The sequence below is a fragment of the Cervus elaphus genome, chromosome 9 (assembly GCF_910594005.1).
Source record: "Cervus elaphus chromosome 9, mCerEla1.1, whole genome shotgun sequence".
Classification (NCBI taxonomy): domain Eukaryota; kingdom Metazoa; phylum Chordata; class Mammalia; order Artiodactyla; family Cervidae; genus Cervus; species Cervus elaphus.
Window position 1 is genome coordinate 106866994 of NC_057823.1, and position 27084 is coordinate 106894077.

Here is a 27084-nt window from a genome sequence, read left to right on the forward strand (position 1 = left end):
AGCCAAAAGAAACTCACCCACCGTTTGAGTGTTCTCAAGTGAGAGTGAAGTTTCTATTAGAGCAAGAAGGTGAAGAGCATGATCTTGATCTAGATAAAATTTTAATGATGGACCAGAAGTTCCCGAAGGCACAGGGGAGGCTGGGGATAGAAGAGAAATAGTTGGAGATCGCAGGAGTCCGCATAGCCTAATCAGATCAGAGAGGGGGAGACGAGGGCCACCAGGACCTTCTGTGAGGATGGTCATAAACAGAGATAAGCGACATCATGAAGTTCAGCCTCGTGGACTTGGAGCCAGCAGCAGAGATGAAGCTGTACCTGCTAGGTGGTAGGGATCAGTGGGTGTCCTGTCCTTTTTCCTGACCTCTTTGGATGAAGAAGAGGTGGTCTGTGAAGCAGAGTCTTTCTCACTGTTTGAGAGTCCTCCCTTGATCACTGTTAATAGAGTGGAAGTCTTCTGAGTGAAGATTGTTAAATGAATGGTCAGAGTTTTCAAATGCTTCCTATGAGCCAGGACCTATAGGTCCCTGTAGGGCAGAGACCAGCAGAAATGCACCAAGGGGCCAATGGGATGACAGGTGTTCAGGAGGGGCGGGATAACCTGGGGAAGATCGGGAAGCTCTCATACAGGGGGAGCAGGAGAAGCGCACTTCCAGATCAGTTAGCTTGTTCTTTGATCGGAAGTAGAGGGGAAATGTGCAGAAGGTGGAGCACGTATTTTGAAATCCCTGTCTGAATTTAGGATACATGTAGCAGTCAAGAGCTACGAGAGGGAGCTAGACAGAGGCTGAGAGAGAAATGGCCGTGGAAGGCTAGATGTTCAAGAAGGCAGGAGTATTTTCTTGCAGTGATTAATCTGGTAGTGCTGTGGTAGATGGGTTGAAGGGCTGAGGAACTGATGGTGAGATCAGCTTAGGTAAGAAAAATGAAGCAGGCTGTGTGAGATGTGAGGAGGAAGACAGAAGTTTCTAGAGGGAGAATCTGAACGCTTGTAGAGAGAATAATGGTCCTGGTAATTTAGTCAGCAAGTGTCTTCTAATGAATTAAATGTAAAGTCTTAGGCAAGAAGAATTTTTAGTGCTTCAGAATCATTCAGGTAAATAAAGGCCTAGCAGTAATCATGTATACTAACACCTTCTACTGGATCTATTTCTGACATAATAAATGATGTGATGATTGTGGGAAGGGAAAAAACCCTTGAATAACATGGAAGGGTATTTCTGTTTCTAGCTTATGATGAATGTGTACTGTGTTGAATTTATTAGATGTTTACTTTTCATGTAAGGGTAATCAGTCATTGTTTTCAATTAATATTTGAGTTGAATATTAGATTTAATAGTAATACTATTCATTACTTAAATACTGAAGTATGCTCAATATTAAATAGAATAAATGTTATTTTAAGCAAACAGCAATTATCTAATAAATAATGAGTTTATTAAAATCAGTATTTTAGTAATTTTCAATTATTAGGAACATTTAAAATTTATATTGCATGGACTATTAAGAATTATGTTTATCTTAGAACTCATGCTCATTGATTTTCAGACCCCTCACTGAGTTATTTCTTGCTCAACAGCGGTAGCATTAAAGCTATTTATGATGCTTGCTCATTACAGTTACAGCTATGTAAAAAGTACATATGCATACAGAGAAAGAGAAAGAGAATGCTTAAAGATAGCTGTCATGTTACCTTAAAGATCTTGTCTAATTTTTTTTTTCATACTCATAAAAGCAACTTTAAACTAGAAGTAAGGCATTTTATTTTTTTTTCATTTATTTTTATTAGTTGGAGGCTAATTACTTTACAATATTGTGGTGGTTTTTGCCATACATTGACATGACTCAGCCATGGATTTACATGTGTTCCCCATCCTGATCCCCCCTCCCACCTCCCTCCCCATCCCTTCCCTCGGGGTCTTCCCAGTGCACCAGCCCCGAGCACTTGTCTCATGCATCCCACCTGGGCTGGCGATCTGTTTCACACTTGATAATATACATGTTTTGATGCTATTCTCTCAGAACATCCCACCCTCGCCTTCTCCCATAGAGTCCAAAAGTCTGTTCTGTACAAATGTGTCTCTTTTTCTGTCTTGCATATAGGGTTACTGTTACCATCTTTCTAAATCCCATATATATGCATTAGTATACTGTATTGGTCTTTATCTTTCTGGCTTACTTCACTCTGTATAATGGGCTCCAGTTTCATCCATCTCATTAGAACTGATTCAAATGAATTCTTTTTAACGGCTGAGTAATATTCCATGGTATATATGTACCACAGCTTCCTTATCCATTCATCTGCTGATGGGCATCTAGGTTGCTTCCATGTCCTGGCTATTATAGACAGTGCTGTGATGAACATTGGGGTGCACGTGTCTCTTTCAGATCTGGTTTCCTTGGTGTGTATGCCCAGCAGTGTGATTGCTGGGTCACATGGCAGTTCTATTTCCAGTTTTTTAAGAAATCTCCACACTGTTCTCCATAGCGGCTGTACTAGTTTGCATTCCCACCAACAGTGTAAGAGGGTTCCCTTTTCTCCACACCCTCTCCAGCATTTATTGCTTGTAGACCTTTGGATAGCAGCCATTCTGACTGGTGTGTCACGGTACCTCACTGAGGTTTTGATTTGCATTTCTCTGATAATGAGTGATGTTGAGCATCTCTTCATGTGTTTGAAGTAAGGCATTTTAAGTCAGAGTATGCTGAAGCCCCAGAGTGGGGCTTGGCGCTCAGACAGCGGGCAGAGCTGACCTCACAGTGCTGCTTGCATCCTGGCGCTTTTCAGAGCCCACAGCGCCGCAGGCCCTGTTGCCGGCCCTTCCTGGGCCTGGGCTCTGGCGCCCTGACCTGGCCCCTGCCTCTCACACCCTCCTCTGAGCCCTGACCGTGAGGGTCAATGCCACCAGTCCCCTCCCAGCACCGTGGCTTTACCTTAGAGCATTGATGAGGACTTCTTAATCTACTGATACCGAAATGTAGAGCTGGAAGGTAAAGGGGACTAGGCGGGGGGAGACTTAGGTGCTTCTGACCATGTTAGTCTTTCCTTTTCCACTATTTCAGTTTTTTCCATTTCCTCTCCAGTTCCCCTCAAGCCTCGGTCTCCCGCACGGCTGGAGTATTGGGTAGTATATTTAAAGTTGGGGAATTGGAAAGAGCAGCCTGCCCAGTCTTTATTTCTGCTTGAAACTGAATAAAGCTAACAGAGTACTCTTAACTCAAAGCTCATCATTACATGCGTGCCTGGAATTTTTCAAAGACTTATGTGACTGTATTATGCACTGAACAATAAATCTGTTTGTATTTTCAGGGAAATTTTGGTGAAGTATTTAAGGGCATATTAAAGGATAAAACTGCTGTTGCTGTTAAAACATGTAAAGAAGATCTTCCTCAGGAACTGAAAATAAAATTCTTACAAGAAGCCAAGTGAGTTCTCTAAAATAATGTTAACATGTACTTAAAAGTGATTCGTTAAAATGTATGTTTGAAGATGTCTTAAATTATGACTTGATGAATTAGAAGTAGGTACTTTCAGAGTCTTCAAAAGTAGGCATTCTGAAAACAAAGTTTCTCCTTTGAAGTGAGACTCTAGGTCATTTAGCAGTTACAATCAGAAGAGCCAGATGCTAAGAACAGTAAATATTCTTCAAGTCTTTAAAAAAAATTGCAGTATTTCTTGCTTCTATCACATATGCATATGCACATATGTATATATGTAGTGTTGTGATTGACCTTATAATAAAAATAGTCTGTATTCTCTGAATAAAATGCTTAATGTAAATATACCTTGAGAATTTAATGACATCTTCCTTACTCTCCTTGATTGTTTGTTCCCAGCTGTCAGAGTTCTTTTCTTAGAATCTCAGATTTCTTCTTCAGCTCAGTGTCTGACTTTGTTCCAAAATTTACATTGTTTCTTTCCTAATTGATCTTCTACAATGATTGTCTTCCCAATTTTCAGTTTTAGTTAAAATTTAATGTTGCAACTTGCCAGACCTATATTGCAAGTAGTTACAATGATTCAGTTAGTTGTAAAATATACAACTAACACAAAAATATACAACAAAACACAAAACAAATGAAAGGGGCTTTGGACAGAGAATGGACATATGAACAGGAGATGTATGGAAGAGTGGATGGATAGTTGAGAGGGAGAGAAGAAGGGTGTATAGATCATAGATTGGTGGTGTAAAGGGAAGGAGAAAAGAGGTGTGTGTGTGGGGGGGTGTGTTACCTCCTTCAGGCATTGTATGTAAAAGCAAAGCTTCCTAAAGTGCCCTGGAAGAACAGAGGACATGCAGTGAGGGAACTAAATCCCATGGAGTGGAGCATCTTTATGTCATCTCTCCATGTAAACAGTAGATATTTATAGCAATGTATTACACTAGTTGGGTACATTTATTAAATGTTATCTATGCTGAACTGATGGAATAAAGTTGCAAGCATTTTTCATATATATATTATCAGCAATTGAGAAAAAATATTCTATAATGAACTTAAAAGCATCCTATTACAACTGAAATTCATGGGCTCATCATTTTAGTTATTCACAGATATCTTAAAGTATCTTGCTTTCTAATTTGTGAATGTTTTATTGAAAAATAGAGTTTAATTTCTTCTTCTAATGTGAGACTATGAAATTTTCTGTTAAAAATGACAGTTATATCCATGTAAGCTCTCAAGTATCTTTTAATTAGAAGATAAATCTATATATTTAAATATTTAATGTTATTTGGGTTCATCCTGGCTATTTTGTAGAATTTCTTTATTAAGCAGTTTTCAACCTAAGAAATGACATTTTGGATTAAAGTCAATCATTCTAAAACTCCCTTTCTAATTCATCATAGAAACTGTAAACTCAGTTATTAACAGTATTTTTTTATCTCTAGAATTCTTCCTAGTCTGTCTTCATTTGTTAATAAACATTGTACATTTTCGATTTGTGACATTTTTCTTAGAGCTGTCTCTGCTTTAGTTGTACATGTATAGCACATATATAAACTATTTCATCTTTCTCCAAATGAAGTTATTTTTTTTCATTCTCCTAGGAAAGAACCTGTGTTTTTTCAAATATGAGTGAATTTATAACTATGTCAACAGGATAATATGGAATATCATTTGATAACAGAAATCATCAGGGCAGACAGGCCTGTGAGGGCATCTAATCTATTTTTAACTCATGCTTGGAGTCCTGTAGATGAGTCTTTGCTACTTTTATAGCCCTCTGAAATTCTGCCTTTATCCAAACCAAAACTTATTTGCTTTAACTTTAATCTAATATTACTCATTGTTTACCTTTCTGCCAGGCTTCTCAAAACTTTTGAGTTTATACTATTTGAAATTGACCATGATTGTCAAGTAGGTATTATGAAATCTAAACGTGAAGTGATTACTCTATAGCATTTACCAATATGAATTGTTCTTAAATTTATCTGTTTTAAATGAATTGTATACATAAAACAAAACTAAACAAAAAGATGCTGCCCTAACAGCTTACAGTTTTTGGTCCACTAATACTCTTCAGCTTTTGTGAGGGCATCGAAAAGCAGATGCTTTGAAAGGAGTTCTACATATTTTGGACTGAGTAAGTTATTCAGATTTAGCATGATTGTTAGTTTTCAGGGTGGATACTAGTTTTTAAATGAATATTTAATTAAAAGCTGACTCATATAATTAAAAGCTGACTCATTTATATCTATTTTTCCAAGATTTATCAAAACTTATATACATCCCATTTATCATAATTTGTGTTCATACTTAAGTTTTAAAAATTGTATATCCTAATTGTGCACACTACACATGATCATAAATTAATGCTTACTACTTAAATGGTGACTATTCTTATATTTCTCTTATCCAGAATTCTCAAGCAGTATGATCACCCCAATATTGTCAAACTTATAGGGGTCTGCACACAGAGACAGCCTATCTACATCATTATGGAACTGGTTCCAGGTAATACCATTTTAGCGGTTTCCTCGATGGCGTTTTAGTGTCGTTTTGTTGCTTTTATATATAGTCTCTTTGATTTCTCCTTGTGAAGTTTTCTGTGATTTCTTTAACATTTTCCTCATGATGAAGAGCTTGTACATGTACTCGTTGTTTTTATAGCTTCTAATACTTGCTGTTTTTAAGAAAATGTCAACCAACCTTTTTAAAAGGAGATATGTTATTACATTGCAGTTCCACGTGGAATTTAGTTATATATAATGTTTCTGTGAGAAAGACTATTTAGAAAAGTTGTCTACTTAGTTCAACTTTATAGTAATGATAGCACTAAGAATTTAGTTCATTTATGTCATTTTACAAGTAGATTACCACACCTTCTCTTGTTAAGTTGTACATAATAATACCATAATGCTTTGGGTCACAAACTTTGAACTTCTTTAATATGTGAACCAAAAAAACAGGTAATCTCTCTTGGAATTTATCCTTATATTTCTCTCTGGTGACTTTTAAAACTGCCAGGTATTTTGGTTAACTACTTTTGCCAACAAACAAGGATAACGTCAAACTGATATCGTATATCTTTATTTTTACTATATTGATGCATCTTTCTGTTGTAGAAAATATGATCAGAGGCAAAATATGATCTTTATAATATTTACAAATACAGTATTTAATAACTGATAAGCATTTGCTTTGTTACCTTAATGTTTACCTAAAATGTTTACTCATTTGAAAAGAAGAAACTTAAAGGAATATGAAAAATGTTTCTAGCTTTGAATATACATCACATAAACCTGGTATTGTTGATTGCCCACTGAAAACTTTTCACATAATCCTTTCATAATTTAAGGACAGTTGGTCCAGTTATACCACCTGGTTTGATTGCTATTAGAATATTTCTTTATCACCATGTAACTGCAAGATTCCTAGATTATAATCATTTTCATTCTCAAGATGGCAATATATATTTGCATGATTTACACTACTTGTGATTAAATTGCAAAGTAGCTTTCATACAGTTATGAAAAATAGACTATAGTCTAAAATTTTAAAAACAGTTGAATAGCCTATAATTTTACCTAAAATAGTATGTTTAAGTATTATGAATACATAAAACATTTACATAATGCAGATGATGCCCCCAGATAATAAGGGATGTCACTAAAAAAGTTAGATTTGAGAGGTGGGGCAGACCTGATGAGGAAAGTAATTTTGGTGTTACTGTAACTGACTAAAGGACCATGGTAACAAATTCCTGATGGAGGTCCAAACTGAATAAAACAAAAGATAGCTTTGGAAGAGAGCCAGGGAGGTGTTTATCTAGACATTAAATAGTAACCTTTATTGATTTTTTTTTTAGATGATTGAGAATAATAAACTTCATTAGAAAATTCAAAATGTAATAAAGGCAGAAAATTAAAAATAAAAGCCTCCTACTCAACAATCTAATCTTAATCCAAAGCGAACGATTTAGTTTTTTGTGGTTTTCCCCCCAGGAAAATATTTAATATAGAATACCATGATTTTATGCAAATCTTTTAATTATTTAAAATCATAAAGCTTTCTTTTTTCTCTAATATAACATGGTTTCATTGTTTCCTATTCATCCATATAGTTCTACCTTTTCTTTATAATGGCTACAGAATATTCCATTATTTGGTTTTATATAATTTAAATGGGCCTTCTATTTATGGACACTTTTGTTGTTTCCAATTTTATTACTTTTTTTTTTTTCTTTTTTAAACAGTGTTCAACTTGGGTCTGAGTTTATGTGCATTTTGATTTATGGGAAGTGTATTAGCTTTCTGTTTATGCACAACGAATGATCATAACTTAGCAGCTTTACATAACATCCGTTTATCACCTCACAGTTGTGTAGGTTAGAAGTCCAGGTAGGCTTGACTGAGTTCCCTGCTCAGGGTCTCCCAAAGCCAAAAATCAGGATATCTAACTGAGCTCTTGTCTGGAGCACTGGGGAAGAATCACTACCAGACTCCTTCTGGGTGGTGGCAGAGTCTCATCTCTTGCAGTTGAGAAATGACCTAACATTCTCTTTCTTTTCTTGCTGTGAGCCAAGGGCATCTCCCAGCTCTTTATGGGTTTCTACACTCTTTGATCTTCAGACCCAGTGTGTCACATATTTCAGATGCTCTGAATTTCTCTAACTTGCTCTTATGTTTTTTGTTTCGTTCTGTGTTGTTTTTCAAAAAAGCTGAGCGAATACTCTGCTGTTTTGAGAGGTTCTGTGATTAGAACAGGCTCACCTGCCCAAGCTGCCTACCTTTAGGGCAGCTGTGCTACATGGCAAAATATAATCATGGGAGTGGTATCTGACCATGCTCACATGCTCCAGGGGTTAGGGTGGGACACCACTGGGACGCCATCTTCACATTCTGCCTACCGCAGTAGACTTTGCTTAACTTTCTTGAAGGTTCATTGCAGTGTGGGATGTGAAACCAGACTGAACTTTTCATACTCTGTTACATTAATTCAGCTGGTTGATCTTTTAAGATGAATGCGTGATTTTTATAGCATTATGCTTTGTCATATCTCATTTGGAAAATATCAAGTAACCAAACAGTGACATAATTCATTATGCAGTATCAAAAGATCACATTCATTACTGCCATCCCTAATCTCACTGGAAAAGTAATAGGAGGTGTCAGTTTCTTGATGGCAAGTATGTGTTTTCCAAAATTTTAGTTTGCATTGGGAAGCTGGAATGTTGTCCCTGGCAACAAACACTGTCGGTTGTTTTGCCTTGAAGTGTCGGACTTAACTTCACTCAGTCTTGAGAGGATGTCAACTGTCTAATATTTAATAGCCATAATTTTTCAGTCTTTTTGAAAACATATTTATTGACATGTAATTGACATACTACATATATATAAAATACTGACATATGTGTACACTTGTGAAACCGTCACCACAGCCAAAGTGATGAACACGCCTCTCACCCTCAGATTTCCCTCACGCCTCTTCAGTCCCTTCCTCCCCCCAATCTCGCCTCCTGTCCCCGTCCACCACTGATCTACTTTCTGTGACTGTATTAGTTGGCATTTCTTAGAATTTAATATAAGTGGAACCATACAGTCTGTACTTCTCTTTTCTTGTTTGGGTCTAGTTTGTTTCATTCAGCATATTTGAGATCTGTCCATGGTGTTCAGAAGTTCACCTTTTACTGAGTAGAACTGCATTATATGAATATATTCCATTTGTTATCAACTATTGATAGACTTTTGGATTCTTTCCTGTTTAGGGCTACTGCAAAGTAAGCTGCTGTGAACATTTATGTACAAGTCTTTGTACTGACATGCACTTTCATTTTTCTGCTGAAAATTTACCTAGGAATGGAATAAGTGAATTAGATAGAATGTACATGTTTAAAATTTTAAGAAGTTGCTAAATTGCTCTCTAAAGTCATTATACTAGTTGTCATACTAGTTGACATTCCTAACTGCACTTTCTCTACATTTTCATCAACACTTTGTATGCTCAATCTTTAGACATTATAATTTTATGTTGAAGTGTCTTACTGTGGTTTTAATTTGCTTTCCCAACTGACTAATGATATGAGCATCTTGTCATGTGTTAATTTGCCATTCATAATCTTCTTTGAAGCCTCTATTTAAATAATTTGCCCACTTTTAAAAAATTTGCGTTGTTGTAATTGGGGCCTTCCAGGTGGTGATAGTGGTAAAGAACCTGCCTGCCATTGCAGGAGCTGCAGGAGATGCGGGTTCAGTCCCTGGGTCGGGAAGATCCCCTGGAGGAGGAAATGGCAACCCACTCCAGTATTCCTGCCCAGAAAATCCCCATGGACAGAGGAGCCTGGCGGGTTATAGTTTGTGGGGTCACAAAAGAGTGGGACATGACTTAGCGACTACACAATGACAACAGAGTCAGACACGACTAGAACACGATTTAGCACACAAGCACGTTGCAGTTGAGTCTTGATTCTTTATAAATTCTGGATACAAGTCCTTTATCAAATGTATAGTTATCAAATATTTTCTCTTAGTTTGACTTGTTTTTTCATTCTCTTAACAGTGTCTTTTAAAAAGCAGATTTTTTTAAATTTCTAAGTTTATTATTTTTCTTTACAGGTCATGTTTTTAATAGTAAATCTAAGAACTCTTTGAATCCCAGATTACAAACTTTTTCTCCTATGTTTACTTATACAATTTTTATAGTTTTAGAATTTAGAACTTATAGTTCGGTCTGTGGTTTATTTCATATGGTCGTGAGGAATGGTTTGAAGTTCATATTTTTGGCATGTAGATATCCAGTTGTTCCAGCATCACGACTCTTCTTTCTCTCCTGATTTTCGACCTTCCTTTTAAAATATATTTGTGTGTAATTATATTTCTGGATGCTGGACTTCCCTGGTGGCTCAGACGGTGAAGAATCTGCCTACAGTGTAGGAAGCATGGGTTCAGTCCCTGGGTCAGGAAGATCCCTTGGAGAAGGGAATTTTTGACAGCCCACTCCAGTATTCTTGCCTGGAGAATTCCATGGACAGAGGAGCTGGGCAGGCTACAGTCTATGGGATCCTGAAGAGTCAGACATAGGACTGAGTGACTAACATGCACACATATTTCTGGACTCTAATTTCTGTCAGTCTTTCTGTTTGTTGTAATGCCAATACTACACTGTCTTGACCACTTGTAGTTTCATAGTAAGTCTTGTATCAGGTAATGTTAGTTGTCTAACTTTATTCTTTTTTAGAATTGTTTTGGCTATTAGAGGTCCTTTGCATTTCACTATCAATTTTTTCGTTAGTTTTTCAGTTTCTATACAAAGGGTTGCTGAAATTTAGTTTAGGATTAAATTGAATCTATAGATCAGTTTGGGGTTAATAGGCTTCTTAACAATATTGAGTCTTCTGACCCCTCTACATGATACATCTTTCTAGTAAGATCTTTAATTTCCCCCTGCAAGGTTCTGTAGAGTTTAGTGTATAGGATTTTCCATCTTTTGTCAGACTTCTCTCTGAGTATTTGGTTTTCTGAGATGCTACTGTAAGTGTTTTTTAAAAAAATAAATATATCCACTATGGAAGTCATAATATCTATGTGAATAACACTTTGTCAGTCAGTTTGATGTATTGACCTTTATAGGATACTCTATACAACATCACCAAGATATACATTCTTTTCAACTACATAGAGAAAGTTTACCCAGATAGACCATATCCTGGGCCATGAAACAAAACTCAATAAATTTGTACAGATTTAAGTTCTGGTGACTTCCCAGGTGGTGCTAGTGTTACCCGCCTGCCAATGTAGGAGACATGAGAGATGCAGATTCGATGCCTGGGCTGGGAACGTCCCCTGGAGAGGGGAATGGCAGCCCACTCCAGTACTGCCTGGAGAGAATCCGTCGACAGAGGAGTCTGGCAAGCCACAGTCCCTGGGGGCGCAGAGTCGGACACCACTGAGCAAGTATCGCGCGCGCGCACACACACACACACGTTCTGTGAACACAACAGAAATAAAGTAAAACTCAAGGACAGAACGATTTCTGAAAAGTGTCTAAATATCTGGAAAGTAAGCAATGCATAGCTGAGTGACCAGTGAGTCAGAGGGGAGCTTAGAAAGTACTTTGAACTAAATGAGAAAAAAAATCTCAGTATTTATATGATTTATATGATGCCTATTAAGCAGTGCTTAGGGACGTAAATCTAGCACTAAATACACAGAAAAGAAGGAAGAACTCAAAATTGTGATCTTGACTTCTACCTTAAGTGCAAATTAACTCAAATGTTTATATAAAAGAAGGGGAAAATATAATAGGAAAAGGAATCAATAGAATCCCTTGAGATTAATAAAATTAATAAAACCTCTACATAAACTATTCAGAAAAAAGACACAAATTACCAATATCAAGAATGAGAGAGGTGACCTCATTACAGATTCTACATAACTAAAAAGATATCTGTAATATTTTCTTAATGGCTATATAAAGAAATTCAACAGTTTAGATGAAATGGAAAAATTTTCTGAGACAAAAACTGCCAAATCTTATTCAACCTTCATAACCCCATATCTTTTATAGAATTGGTCACTAAGAAACCATCCTTCTAAGAAAACTCCAGGCCTCTATCACTTCACTGGTTAATTATACCAAAGTTTTAAGAAGAAGCATCAGCTCTACACAAATTCTTAGAAATGAAAAGGGGAGACTACTTCTCAACTCACTGAGGTCATTGCTACTGATTCTATAACTAGACAAAAACATTTCAGGAAAAGAAAACCGCAGTGCACCCCAATGTTCATTGCAGCACTGTTTATAATAGCCAGGACATGGAAGCAACCTAGATGCCCATCAGCAGATGAATGGATAAGGAAGCTGTGGTACATATACACCATGGAATATTACTCAGCTGTCAAAAAGAATTCATTTGAATCAGTCCTAATGAGATGGATGAAACTGGAGCCCATTATACAGAGTGAAGTAAGCCAGAAAGATAAAGAACATTACAGCATACTAACACATATATATGGAATTTAGAAAGATGGTAATGATAACCCTATATGCAAAACAGAAAAAGAGACACAGAAATACAGAACAGACTTTTGAACTCTGTGGGAGAATGTGAGGGTGGGATGTTTCAAAAGAACAGCATGTATACTATCTATGGTGAAACAGATCACCAGCCCAGGTGGGATGCATGAGACAAGTGCTCGGGCCTGGTGCACTGGGAAGACCCAGAGGAGTCGGGTGAAGAGGGAGGTGGGAGGGGGGATCGGGATGGGGAATAAGTGTAAATCTATGGCTGATTCATATCAATGTATGACAAAACCCACTGAAATGTTGTGAAGTAATTAGCCTCCAACTAATAAAAAAATTTAAAAAAATAAAAAAAAATAAAAAATAAAAAAAAAAAAAAAAAAAAAAGAAAACCGCAGACTGTATGTCATTATTACATATTTAAATTCTGAGCACAATTTTAATGAAGCAAATTAAGCCATAGACAAATACATCATGATCAAGTGGAGTTTATCCTAGGACTAGCAGCTGATTTAACCTTCAAATAGCTATCACTATAATTCAGATTAATATCAGTTAAAATTATATGGTCATAAGTGTAAATCTATGGCTGATTCATATCAATGTATGACAAAACCCACTGAAATGTTGTGAAGTAATTAGCCTCCAACTAATAAAAAAATTAAAAAAAAATAAATAAATAAAATAAAATTATATGGTCATTTCAGTAAATGAAGAAAAATCACTTGAGAAAATCCATCGTTCATTCCTGATAAGAATTGTCTGAAAACGAGGAATAAAAGAAAACGTCTGCACCATGAGTGACTTCTGAGAAAGACCTACAGATAACATTGTCGTTAATGGCAAGTGTCTGAATGCTTTGTTTGTTTATATCAGCAATAAGACAGATTTGCCTACATTTACCACTTAAAACAGTATATTCTCAGTGTTCTAGCTTCCAGGACAATACAGCAAAAAATAAAGCAAGAAAAAGTAAAAATCATCTTTTAATATGTTTATGGTATTTTTCACCTCTGCCATAATATTTCTCTGTCAGTGTTTGAAATTAAAATGCTACCCACTATACCAATATAAAAGACATTATAGCATTCTATGGTAAAACCACTACAGCACTTAAAAATAAATGATTTTTTTGTTTTAAACATTTTAAAAGTAATATAAATCATCTTCAGTGGTTTTTCTCTTTAGACACTGCTTTGAAATCTCTTGTATTGAGCCAGTTATAATCTAACATTCTAATGTCATGAAACCCTGACCAGAGTAGCAGGTTCAAAACAATAAGCTCATAATTTTGACATTTTCAAGCTTCAAGTTAAACCTTAGTAAGAAACTTTGCATTGTCTCAATAGATTGTTGCTTAAGTCTTATGCATCTTTTCTTTCTCATCAGTGAACACATTTACATACAAAATGTAAAGGCAAATACCATAAGATTCCTTATAAAAAATATTTCCACTATAAGATGTAAAGCTGATAAATACATAGTTATAAAAAGCTTAGGAAAGATTTACCCCAGGTATGCAAGCCAGTTTCAACATTTGGAATTCGTTAAAGTAACCCATCACAGTAGGCTAGAAGAAAAATCAAGTGACCATATAGATAGATGTGGACAAAGCTTTTAACAAAATTTAACACTCTTTTATGATAAAGATCTTAAAAAGTCAGTGAACTTAAGGATCTTGCTCAGTTTGTTTTTTTAAAAAAAATCTATAAAAACCCTACAGCTAATATTATGCTTAATGGCAAGAGACTTGAAGCTCTTCCACTGAGATCAGAAAGCCAGGCATGGATGCCTCTCTGACCGTTCCTTTCCAACATCTCACTCAAACTCCTGGCTAATATAAGACAAAAGCACTCAACTCTGTATCAACCTAGAGGGGTGGGATGGGGAGGGGAGGTGGGAGGGAGGTTCAAAAGGGAGGGGATATGTGTTGTACCTGTGGCTGGTTCATGTTGAGGTTTGACAGAAAACAGCAAACTTCTGTAAAACAATTATCCTTCAATAAAAGAAACAAAAGACAAAAGGAAACAAAAGTTGTACTGATGGGAAAGGAAGAAATAAAACTTTGTTTGCAGAAGACAGTTTGGTGGTTTCTTATAAAAGTAAACATACTTTTACCATGCAGTCCATCAATCACATTCTTTAGAATTTACCCAAAGGAGTTTAAAATTTATATCCACACAAAAACCTGCACAAAGATGTTTATAGTAGTTTCATTCGTAATGTCAAAACTTGGAAGCAGCCAAGATGCTCTGCACTAGGTGAGTGGGTAACCTATGGTACATCCAAACAATGGAATATAAATCAGAGCATGAAAGAAATAAAATAGCAAGCCATGAAAATTCCTAGAGGGAACTTATACATTACTACATAATGGAAGCCAGTCTGAAAAGGCCATATACCTTATGATTCCAACTCCAGGCATTTTGGAAAAGGGAAAACTATGGAGAGTGTTTAAACAAATTTCAGCTGAGGATTGCAGAAGAGAGAGGTATGAACAGGCATAGCAATGAGGATTTTTGTAGGCTATTTAAGCTACCACATATGACATAACAGTAGATACATGTCATTTTATATTTCTCCAAACATATAGAACGTACATTACCAAGAATGAACCCTGATCTAAACTATGGACTTTGGGTAATAATGATGTCAGTATAGGTTCATCAGTTATAGCAAATATAACAAATTCTAGCAAGGGATTTGATAATACAGGAGACGGTCTCTTGTTCAGTTCAGTCACTCAGTCAGTCCGACTCTTTGCGACCCCATGGACTGCAGCACGCCAGGCCTCCCTGCCCATCACCAACTCCCGGAGCTTACTCAGACTAATGTCCATTGAGTAGGTGATGCCATCCAACCATCTCATCCTCTGTCGTCCCCTTCTCTTCCCGCCTTCAATCTTTCCCATCATCAGGGTCTTTTCAAGTGAGTGAGTTCCTCACATCAGGTGGCCAAACAGCTCAACTGAGCAACTGAACTGACTGACTGAACTGCTGAGCTGATAATGTATGCTGCAGTATAGATGAACGTCAAAAACTTTATGCTAGTTAGAGCAAGTCCAGTACAAAAGACTACGTGTTGTATAATTCTATTTCTATGAAATGCCCAGAAAAGGCATAGATAAAGAAGGATTTATGAATTCCTGCGCCTGGGGGTCTAGGTGGTATTGGCTGTATACAGGCAAAAGATATCTTTGTGGAGGGATGAAAATGTTAAAGTCTGGATTGCATTGACAATTGTACACCTCTGTAAATTTGTCAAAGCCCATTAAATTGTACATTAAGATGTGCAGCTCTTAAAAAGAAAAGGCTCAAAAGCCAGGCATTTTGGTCAGAAACTTGTAGATTGTATTGTCTTGTTCAGTCTACTGAACTCTTCACTTTCTTCCCTTAGTTTCCCTTCCTGTGAGGTAAGAACAACAGAGTTGCTGTAAGAGCTAATAAACTGTTTGTTGTGTGTGTGTGTACCAAACACACATGGACACTTTATACACACACACACACACACACACACACAGTCCCGACCCGGGGACTGAACCTGTGCCTCCTCACTGCATCTGCTGCACTGGTAGACTGGATTCTTGACCACTGTGCAGCCTGGGAAGCCCTTAGGTACACATATATACACACATACACGTATACATAATTTACATTTATATATATAATCTGAGACATTGGCTCCATGGTTCAGGCTCCCGGGTGGCTCCATCGGTGAAGAATCGGCCTGCAGTGCTGAGACCTGGGTGTGATCCCTGGGTTGGGAAGCTCCCCTGGAGGAGGGCGTGGCCACGCACTCCAGTGCTCTTGTCTGGAGAATCCCATGGACAGAGGAGCCTGGCGGGGTACAGTCCACAGTGTCGCAGAGAGGCGGACACGACTGAGTGATGAACAGTGCTACTGTGTAGTCTTAGAGTGGCTGTTAGTCGCTCAGTCGTGTCCGACTCTGCGATTCCGTGGACTGTAGCCCGCCAGGCTCCTCTGTCCATGGGATTCTCCAGGCAGGAATACTGGAGCGGGTTGCTTAGCCATTATAACTACTCTCTGTATTCTCATCATCATGTTATAGTTTTTATTGTTATTATTTTATAATTGGCCAATAGAAGAAAGTGACCAATTAAAATGACTCATATAATCCAGCAGAACTTTAACCTATCCTTGGAACTTGCCCCTGCCCTGCCCTCTAACCCTAACCCTAGATTTCTTCAGCCAAGTGTGACGTGACAGCAAATTGGGAAACATAACGTTTGTGTTTAAATTCTCCGCTTTCCACCACCGTAAGTGACTTTCCACCGCAATGTAAGTGTGTATGTTCTTAGTATTTACCGTCGTGGGTCTTTCTTTCCTTATATCTAAAACTAAAGTTGCTGGGTTAAAAAAAAATAAAAATAAAGTTGCTGGGTTAAATGGCTTCTGAATTTTAGCTCTGATCTATAATATTTTAATTAAAAATTTTTTCCTTTGAAACTTCTCATAACAAACAATTAGATTATTCAAAATAGTGTCTTTCTGTCCTTTCCTTATTTTACAAAAGGCATGATGGGGAAATACCCAACTAGTTTTCATTCTTATTAAACTAGCATAACAGTACACAGTATTTTATATTTACATAATACTTATACTTGTCAAAGCACTTTAATTAACATCATGTTGTTTTCTCTACCAGGCAGTATTGTTATCTCCATTTACAAATAAACTAAATGAGGTTCAGAGGGCTTAGAGTGACTTGTCAACATCAGTAAATAGCAAGTGGGAAAATAGTGCTTTATTTTCGCTCATGTCATTCAACTTACAAGTGGGTCAAAGTATATAATCCTTTTATGAACTGAAAATGTAAATGAAAATTTAAGCAAAATGTCTATGCAAGATACTCTGTGGGCAAATACATGAATCCCTATTCCATAATTTCTCAACCTTGTGCACAGATAAGTAAATAGCTTATTACAGTAAACAGGAAGATTTTTTTTGAGTTACTTTTTTCTCTACTGGGAATCAAGCTGTGGAGAGAAGATTTAGAGGACTGGTGGGTTAAAAGCAAGATTTAATAACTGCTTGGTGTCTTAGATGCAAGCCATTTCAGAAATGTATTATGCAGAGATTTAATATGCTCCTGTTCTCGTCAGATAACTGAGCCCTTTGGAAACATAAGTCTGAAATACATTTCAGCCAAACTAATGTTTGAGGAGATTATAAGCATTTGAAAATTTAGGTTTAGAGTGAATACTCCAAGATTATCCTGTCTTCATTTGAATCATCTCTTGAATTACAAACACTATATTTCTTGCTTGCTTATAGGTTGCTGGATAAATAAAATCAAACAAAAGACAATTCTAAATGGTGCTGGGAAATTCTGAAAACAAAACAAACTCTAATATGCTAAAAGATGATCCAACTTTATTTTGCAAACAAGTTGTTTTTTACTTAGTGACCCAAGTGAAGAAAAGGATGAGAGGACTTGTTTTTTTAATGACAAGTCACAACTTAAAGGAATGTTTGTGGTCTAGGCAGCTGTCATTTCTTTTCACATCCGTAGTTATATTAGGACTGCCGTAAGATACCTTGATGAATAAGAAACCAAGCCTCTAACCTCTAATTATAACGTTAGGTACATATCCTGGGTGGAGGTAATTAATTTTAGCAAGACTTAACCATCAGTCTGTAGTCTTGTGCTAGATCTTGCTAACTGCTCCTTCTTTCGGACCTGGATATTCTTGCTGAGTTGAGAAGTTCCTGGAACTAACTGAATGCTATATTTTCTGGTCCATTCCTCAGGTCATACAGATCCATGCCCTTTGGCAGTCCTCAAACTTACCTGTATTTTAAAATGATTTATGGCTTTGGAGTTTTTAGAATTACTGAGGGATTTTTACCAAGTTTTATACATCATCAAAACATCTCACATCTATAACAAGTTTGAAAAAAAAATTGACCTCATGTAGTTTATATTGTCTAGAGATTCTAGCTTAGAAATTTGGACATTGTTATTTACTTTGTTCTCATAAAAGTCTTTAAGCCTTTTAGTGGAAATCTTTCCATAGTCATAATTTTTTCTACTAATTACTCATTTCATTTGTAATTTCTAGGGTAAGTTTACTAATTTTAGCCAGAAGGTTAGCTTCTCTTTTTTTTTTAAGTATTATTTTCTGGTTCTTTTTTTTTTTTTTTTTTTTTTGACTGAACAACACATATTTATTAGTTTGCAATAACCTTTTAATTATAAAGGACATCTAAGCTTATTTTATGTGTGACAAATAATTTCTATTATTCTTTTTTTGTATGATTGTTGTTTTTTTGTTGTTTTTAATTATTTATTATTTTACTTTACAATATTGTATTGTTTTTACCATACTTTGACTTGAATCCACCATGGGTGTACATATGTTCCCCATCCTGAACCCCCCTCCCACCTCCCTCCCCATCCCATCCCTCTGGGTCATCCCAGTGCACCAGCCCCGAGCACCCTGTCTCATGCATCGAACCCGGACTGGCGATTCGTTTCACATATGATAATATACATGTTTCAATGTCATTGTCCCATATCATCCCACCCTCACCCTCTCCCACAGAGTCCAAAAGACTGTTCAGTACATCTGTGTCTCTTTTGCTGTCTCGCATATAGGGTCATCATTACCATCTTTCTAAATTCCATATATATGCATTAGTATACTGTATTGCTGTTTTCTTTCTGGCTTACTTCACTCTGTATAATAGGCTTCAGTTTCATCCACCTCATTAGAACTGATTCAAATGTATTCTTTTAAAAATAATTATTTTTCCTTCCAATTCTTATTAAACTTTTTAAAATACTTTTATGTGATTCTAACAGAATCAGTTTGATACATGACATCACAACTACAGAAGGTTATTATGGTACTCACCGGAAACAACAGTTCCTTTGATAACAAGTCCCGATAGTTTGGCTGTGGATCTTTGTCTGACATTTGTTTCTTTCCCTCATTATAATTATAGAAAGGGTACGTTCTGCCAACAAAAAATTAAGGAACATGGCTCCTGGCACGCAGTAAGTTCAGTTCCATTCAGTTGCTCAGTAGTGTCCAACTCTTTGCGACCCCATGGACTGCAGCACACCAGGCCTCCCTGTCCATCACCAACTCCCAGAGTTTACTCAAATCCATGTCTTTCAAGTCGGTGATGCCATCCAACCACCTCATCCTCTGTCGTCCCCTTCTCTCCCCACCCTCAATCTTTCCCAGCATCAGGGTCTTTTCAAATGAGTCGGCTCTTTGCATCAGGTGGCCAAAGTATTGGAGTTTCAGCTTCAGCATTAGTCCTTCCAGTGAACACCCAGGACTGATCTCCTTTAGGATGGACTGGTTGGGTCTCCTTGCGGTCCAAGGGACTCTCAAGAATCTTCTCCAACACCACAGCTCAAAAGCATCAATTCTTCAGCACTCAGCTTTCTTTATAATCCTACTCTCACATCCATACATGACCACTGGAAAAACCATAGCCTTGACTAGACGGACCTTTGTTGGCAAAGTAATGTCTCTGCTTTTTAATATGCTGTCTAGGTTGGTCATAACTTTTCCTTCCAAGGAGTAAGCGTCTTTTAATTTCATGGCTGCATTCACCATCTGCAGTGATTTGGGAGCCCAGAAAAATAAAGTCAGCCACTGTTTCCACTCAGTAAAAGAGCCCTCAAAATCTGAACTGGCACTTAACCTTACATAGATTTAACCTATCCCCCATCATACAGTCCATTGCCAGTTATATGACAATATCACTTCATAGCAGTAAATTTGAGTTCAAGGAAAAGGGCAAGCAGTAATATCAGATTAATATTTTGTGCTAAAAATGATAAGATATGTCAACTCAGTGGCTGTCTTTTATGTTGCCAATAAATGACTAACTTTATAGGTTTTGTTACTTTGTTGTTTGGAGATGTTGATAGAAAACCATTTTAAAACAGATTTTGTATGATTCTAAATGAGTTATTATAAATTAGCATGTTGTAAATCTCCATTTGGAAGAATGGTTAACTTTTCTATGTTAACCAATATTATAACGTCTAAACTGAGATATTGGTCTTTATTTTATAATTCAAGTCTATTGCATTAATGAAAAGCAAAATAAATGCACTTAACTGACATTTTCTATCACAGATAATATTTTTGGTATAATGTAAAATATTTCTAAAACAACATTTTAAAAAGATAGCATCTTTAAATTGATATTTCTTTCTTAGCCAAATGATATATTGGGTTGCCCTAATGTTTCATTTGCTGCCTAATATCCCAAAGCAAATGCAGATGGACTAGTTTAAACTGGCCATTTCTCCAGACACTAAAGACACTAATATATTTTGCAGTTAGTTAATTTAATTTATGCACGACTTAAGTTGATAACCTGGTGGTACTCCACACATGTGATATTAGCATTTTTCTGTTTGTTTTTTTGGGGGGCGTGTAGACCACACCCTTCTGACAGTGCATATTCTTTCTCAGAGGTTGAGCTAAACACTAGAAACATTAACCCAAAGGAAAGCTATGAGAAATGAAATCTGAAATATAACAATTGTTACTGCATCCCCTCTTGAGTGGTTGTAAAGTAGTGCGTAGGGATTGTCTTTTCTATAATGAGCAAAGTTTGGTGCATTTTAACAAATAATAAGTTTCCATGATGCGTTTGAGCCACTGATGTATTGTCTATATCTAAGCAATATTACTCATGTTTTTTTATGCTCGGAGTATCTGAAGGCACTTATTCCTGTAAAGTATCTCCTGCAAGGAGGCAGAAAGCTTAGTGAGCAGGACAAAGCATGTTCTGAACCATATTTTCACTTTTAGATCCTGTTTTGAAAATGTCTTTATGATACTTGAAGTTCCATAATGAATTAAAGGAAAATAAGAGTTACGAATATATATGCATCCTTCTGCATGTATAAAATACTGATGAGTTTTAGTTTTGTTATTGTTTTTAAGTTTTTGTTATTGTACATGGAAAAGTCTTAAAACTTGCTAAGGAAGTTGAAAGTAATATTATACATGATAAAATTTTCTTTATTGCTGAAAGCTTACTTATTTGTTGCAAATCTTAGAAGTATGAAAAGGGCTAGTTAAACTGTGGTTAATTTAGCTGAAATAAAAATTTTTACATTTAATGCTTTGGGTTTTGATAAATAAATAGGTTTTCCTCAGTTTTCTACCCAGCTATATGACTCTGACAGTGCCTATGAGCTTGGAATTTTCATATTATCAGAAGTATAAAGAGAATAGATATTAAAACATGGGGGACACAGAATATTTCCAAGATTAAAAGACAACTGAATATCAGTTGAATCAAAGTTCTTAAAAAATACTTATTTTACTTATGATAGAAGTTGAAAAGTTAGTATGTTGGAACTTTTCTGTTAGTATTGCAGTGCCATAAATGTTCAAGCTATTTTATGTAAAAACTAAACTCTAGTCAGCATTAGCCAAAGATATTGTAATGTCCATGTCTTTTTTTAATGTATAAAGTTTACCCCTTCTAGTTGTAAGTTATTTATATTCCTATTTAGTTGTAAATTACATATGTATTCACAAATTATGCACAAACTCTAGACTCTTCCTAAATTTGTGGAAGAAATGAAAACTTGATCCATTAATACTTGAGAAGGTATGCCACATTACTCAGATATACCAGTATTTTTTTAAGTAGAATATTACTTAAAAAGTATTTAAGTCTAGATATTCTGTTAGATTATTCAGCCGTTTGCTCAAACAGTTACTGAGTGCCTCCCATGTATGCCACATACGAACGACCCCACAAAGAAACAGAACTTCCAGCTTTCCCGCACCCTGTGTTCTGGAGGGGGAGGAAATGTGTTATATGAGTAAAGCGTATATGGTGTGTTAAGTGGAGTGAAAACAGAAAGCACGGAGGGAAGAGGGTAAAACTGTTGATAGGGGCAGAGGTTGGAGTGTTTGGCCAGGGAAGGCCTCAATAGGAGCAGAATAAACTGGGTGAAGTGCCTGGTGGAAGTGAGGGAACACGCTGTGTAGACGCCTGGAAGATGAGCTTCCAGGCTTCATGGAGATGCAGAAGGAGCAGGGTGGATGAAGTCAGGGAGAGGGGGTGTAATAGGAGGTGAGGTTAGGGAAGGGGCGGAGTTCGAGCCCTGCAGGGCCTGGTAGGTGAGAAGAATGAGTTATTTCATCTTAAGGAGCCCTCTTGCAGTGATTGCCCTCACCTAGACATGCTCTGTGTTCTTGCTGTCCTGCCCAGCTTTCAAGGTAAATAACGTAAAGAGCTTCATCCTTATGGCCAGTTCCTTGGAAGACACTGAGTATCTTAGGCTCTCGAGACCTAAGGGTCTGGTTTTGTTGTCTCCAGTAGACGGGAATGTGTATCTTTTGCCTTGTCCTCTCATTTCCTTCATAAATTTGAGTAAAATTTTGAGGATTTAAATCAATCTTCTACTTGCTAAATGCTAATTTTATGACCAGCCACATTAATTACTTATGAAAATCTATTATGCGGTTTTTTTAATTTCTTCACTAGTCTTCTGGTCATATTTAATATCCCTCTTTTCATTTAGATACTCTTTTTTCTGTTTTTAGATTTTCAGTTGCTGTATAACATAACACTTTTTCACAGATTCAGCTTGAGGGATTGCACGTTATATTAAGTATAGCATAGCTTCTTGTCATTTAAAATGTGCAAGTAATATTAGGAGCTGTCATCATAATAAGGTTTTGTGTGTATGGGACTTTTCGGCTCTTTACTTGGCTTCATTTGTCCTTTTCTGTAAAACTGAAGTTGATTGTCATTGGTGCCTGTTTATGTGCATGAATCTCAGTTCCAGAAAGAATGTTATTCAGTACCTGACACAGCTGTGCCTCAGACTGAGCACTTAATAAACACATGTGGGAAATGTAACCTTTGCCAAAACGTTATAAAATTTAAAAAATTTTGCCTAAATTCTGTGTCAAACTTGAGAAAACAGTATCACATTTGACATTATCTGCATTCAAAATGAAAGGCTTTATATAGCAAGCTGGGGGAGATTTAGGAAGTGACTTTATAGTGTCTTTAATAATTTTGTTTCTTACAGGAGTACATGTATTCCATATTCTCTGTTTTTTAAGATACATTTTTGTCTTTTTTTTCCTTCTCTTCCATGTTAGTCTATGGATTAGTATTCAAAGCATTTTTGAAGATCTTGATAAGACTTTCAAATTAATTTATCTTCTAAGATATTACTTACTACCAGCCAGTGGTATTCAATATTTCCCATCTTTGCTACTAAAATAAAGAAAAAAATCCTTTCTATGTTTAACATCTATCATTTGTTGAATAAAATAAAAGTCTTGGATACCTATCTTTGCCTTTTTAAAAAATATTTTTAAAAGTGCTTTTTAAAAATAAAGATAGGTAATCATATATTAAAAATTTGTAAGTGTTGGAGAATTGATATTACTTCTAAGAGTCATATTTATATTATTCAGTTCTTTTTAGAGTGGAATTTATAAGTTAATGAGGCTATAATTTGAAGAGTTTTATTATTATGTCAAAAATATTCTAAGCCAGTCAATTTTGATAAAAAAATAAATACAGAAATAACTTTTTTTTGAAACACATATCACCCTTTTCTTAAGTAACTTCAAAACTTATAAATACACCCCTTTTTTAAAGAGGTATATTTCTTTCTTTGCATTCTTTTTAAACTTGCTGTTCTGAGATTTAGGTTAATTACTTTATTTGATTAATTCTTAGCATCAGTTGCATTCCATATACCATATACATTGATGGAAAATATAACTATGCTCTCTTCCATCATGAAATTCAGTGTAGTGGGAGAGACATATGTTTAAACAGGAATCTCAAATAAATTTATTATTGCAAACCTTACTGCTAAGAGTGTTGCTCAGAGAGATAGTCACAGGTAGCACCTGATTTATTTTAGAGTCTTAGGAAACATCTCCAGAAGGTGACTTTTCTTTTTAGGTGCAAGATTAAAAATAATCTCCCTTTGCCAAGGGCTGGGGAAAAGCATAGAGAACAGCCAGTGCAGAGTTGTGGCTTTTGTGTTTGGAAGGGGAAGCAGCGTGCTGTGACCTGGGCATGTAGCCTGGGAGAGATGCTTAAGATGAGGTTGGAAAGACTGGAGAGACAAAATGACGAAGGGTCTCATGGTCAGGGCCATCAGTTTTTATTTCCAACATAATTATGATTCAGGCATTTGCCTTTTTGAAAAAGTTTTACTTTCAAAGAGTACATAGGAAACGCAATAAAAAACCATTTTTCTGTCCCTGACTCCCCTTTCCCTTTGGAATTCTTACATGTGGAACCTAGAAAAATGACGCAGATGAATGAGACAGACGTAGAGAACGAACGCATGGAGAGCAGGGGGGAAGGAGGGAGGGGCTGAACCGGGAGATTGGTGTTGACTCACAGACACTGCTGTGCATGAAATAGATGAGTAATGGGAGCCGGCTGCACGGCACACGGGGCTCGGCTCAGGGCCCCGTGATGAGCTAAATGGGAAGGGAGTCCAAGCAGGAGGAGATGTGTGTGTGTATCACTGATGCGCTGGCTGCACACCAGAAACGAACGCAGCAGGGTAAAGCGACTAGAGTAAACGTTAATTTTCAAAAAGAACATGGCCCCGTTCTTAACACATTCTGAGTGTTTAATAAATATTCAGTTCACTTCAGTCGCTCAGTCATGTCTGACTCTGCGACCCCATGGACTGCAGCACACCAGGCCTCCCTGTCCATCACCAACTCCCGGACTTTACTCAAACTCATGTCCATTGACTTGCTGACACCATCCAACAGTCTATCCTCTGTCGTCCCCTTCTCTTCCCACCTTCAGTCTCTCCCATCATCAGGGTCTTTTCAGGTGAGTCAGTTCTTCACATCAGGTGCCCAGAGTATTAGAGTTTCAGCTTCAGCATCAGTCCTTCCAATTCAGGACTGACTTCCTTTAGGATTGACTGGTTTGATCTCCTTGCAGTCCAAAGAGTCCAAGCTAATAATAAACATTCCGTCAGTTCAGTCACTCAGTCGTGTCCCGACTCTGCGACCCCATGAATCGCAGCACACCAGGCCTCCCTGTCTAAAACCAACTCCTGGAGTTTACTCAAACTCATGTCCATCGAGTCGGTGATGCCATCCAACCATCTCATCCTCTGTCATCCTCTTCTCCTCCTACCCCCAAACCCTCCCAACATCAGGGTCTTTTCCAATGAGTCAACTCTTCGCATGAGGTGGCCAAAGTATTGGAGTTTCAGCTTCATCATCAGTCCTTCCAGTGAACATCCAGGACTGACTTCCGTTAGGATGGACTGCTTGGATCTCTTTGCAGTCCAAGGGACTCTCAAGAGTCTTCTCCAACACCACAGTTCAAAAGCATCATTTTTTCGGCACTCAGCTTTCTTCACAGTCCAACTCTCACATCCATACATGACCACTGGAAAAACTATAGCCTTGACCAGACAGACCTTTGTTGGCAAAGCAATATCTCTGCTTTTTAATATGCTATCTAGGTTGGTCATAACTTTCCTTCCAAGGAGTAAGCATCTTTTAATTTCATGGCTGCAGTCACCATCTGCACTGATTTTAGAGCCCAAAAAATAGTCTGACACTGTTTCCACTGTTTCCCCATCTATTTCCCATGGAGTGATGGGACCAGATGCCATGATCTTAGTTTTCTGAATGTTGAGCTTTAAGCCAACTTTTTCACTCTCCTCTTTCACTTTCATCAAGAGGCTCTTTAGTTCCTCTTCACTTTCTGCCGTAAGGGTGGTGTCATCTGCATATCTGAGGTTTTTGATATTTCTCCCAGCAATCTTGACTCCAGCTTGTGCTTCTTCCAGCCCAGCATTTCTCATGATGTACTCTGCATATAAGTTAAATAAGCGGGGTGACAATATACAGCCTTGACGTACTCCTTTTCCTATTTGGAACCAGTCTGTTGTTCGTTGCTTCCTGACCTGCATACAGGTTTCTCAAGAGTCAGGTCAAGTGGTCTGGTATTCCCATCTCTTTCAGAGTTTTCCACAGTTTATTGTGATCCACACAGTCAAAGGCTTTGGCATAGTCAATAAAGCAGAAATAGATGTTTTTCTGGAACTCTTTTGCTTTTTTGATGATCCAATGGATGTTGGCAATTTGATCTCTGGTTTCTCTGCCTTTTCTAAAACCAGTGTGAACATCTGGAAGTTCACGGTTCACATATTGCTGAAGCCTGGCTTGGAGAATTTTGAGCATTATTTTACTGAGATGAGTGTAATTGTATGGTAGTTTGAGCATTCTTTGGGACTGGAATGCAAACTGACCTTTTCCAGTCCTGTGGCCACTGCTAAGTTTTCCAGATTTGCTGGCATATTGAGTGCAGCACTGTCACAGCATCATCTTTCAGGACTGGCAATAGCTCAACTGGAATTCCATCACCTCACTAGCTTTGTTCATAGTGATGCCTCCTAAGGCCCACTTGACTTTACATTTCAGGATGTCTGGCTCTAGGTGAGTGATCACACCATCATGATTATCTGGGACGTGAAGATCTTTTTTGTACAGTTCTTCTGTGTATTCTTGCCACCTCTTCTTAATCTCTTCTGCTTCTGTTAGGTCCATACCATTTCTGTCCTTTATCGAACCCATCTTTGCATGAAATGT

At 37.1% G+C, this 27084-nt stretch overlaps 1 protein-coding gene across 7 annotated transcripts in view; it reads left to right on the top strand.

Annotated features, from left to right (window-relative positions):
- Positions 1-27084, top strand: part of FER (FER tyrosine kinase) — a 453310-nt gene that overhangs the window by 298037 nt on the left and 128189 nt on the right. For all 7 annotated transcript variants that reach the window (XM_043913752.1, XM_043913753.1, XM_043913751.1 and 4 more), the window contains 2 exons: positions 3310-3425; positions 5860-5954. In XM_043913752.1, coding sequence (XP_043769687.1) covers positions 3310-3425; positions 5860-5954 — 211 coding nt within the window. The remainder of the gene's footprint in view (positions 1-3309; positions 3426-5859; positions 5955-27084) is intronic.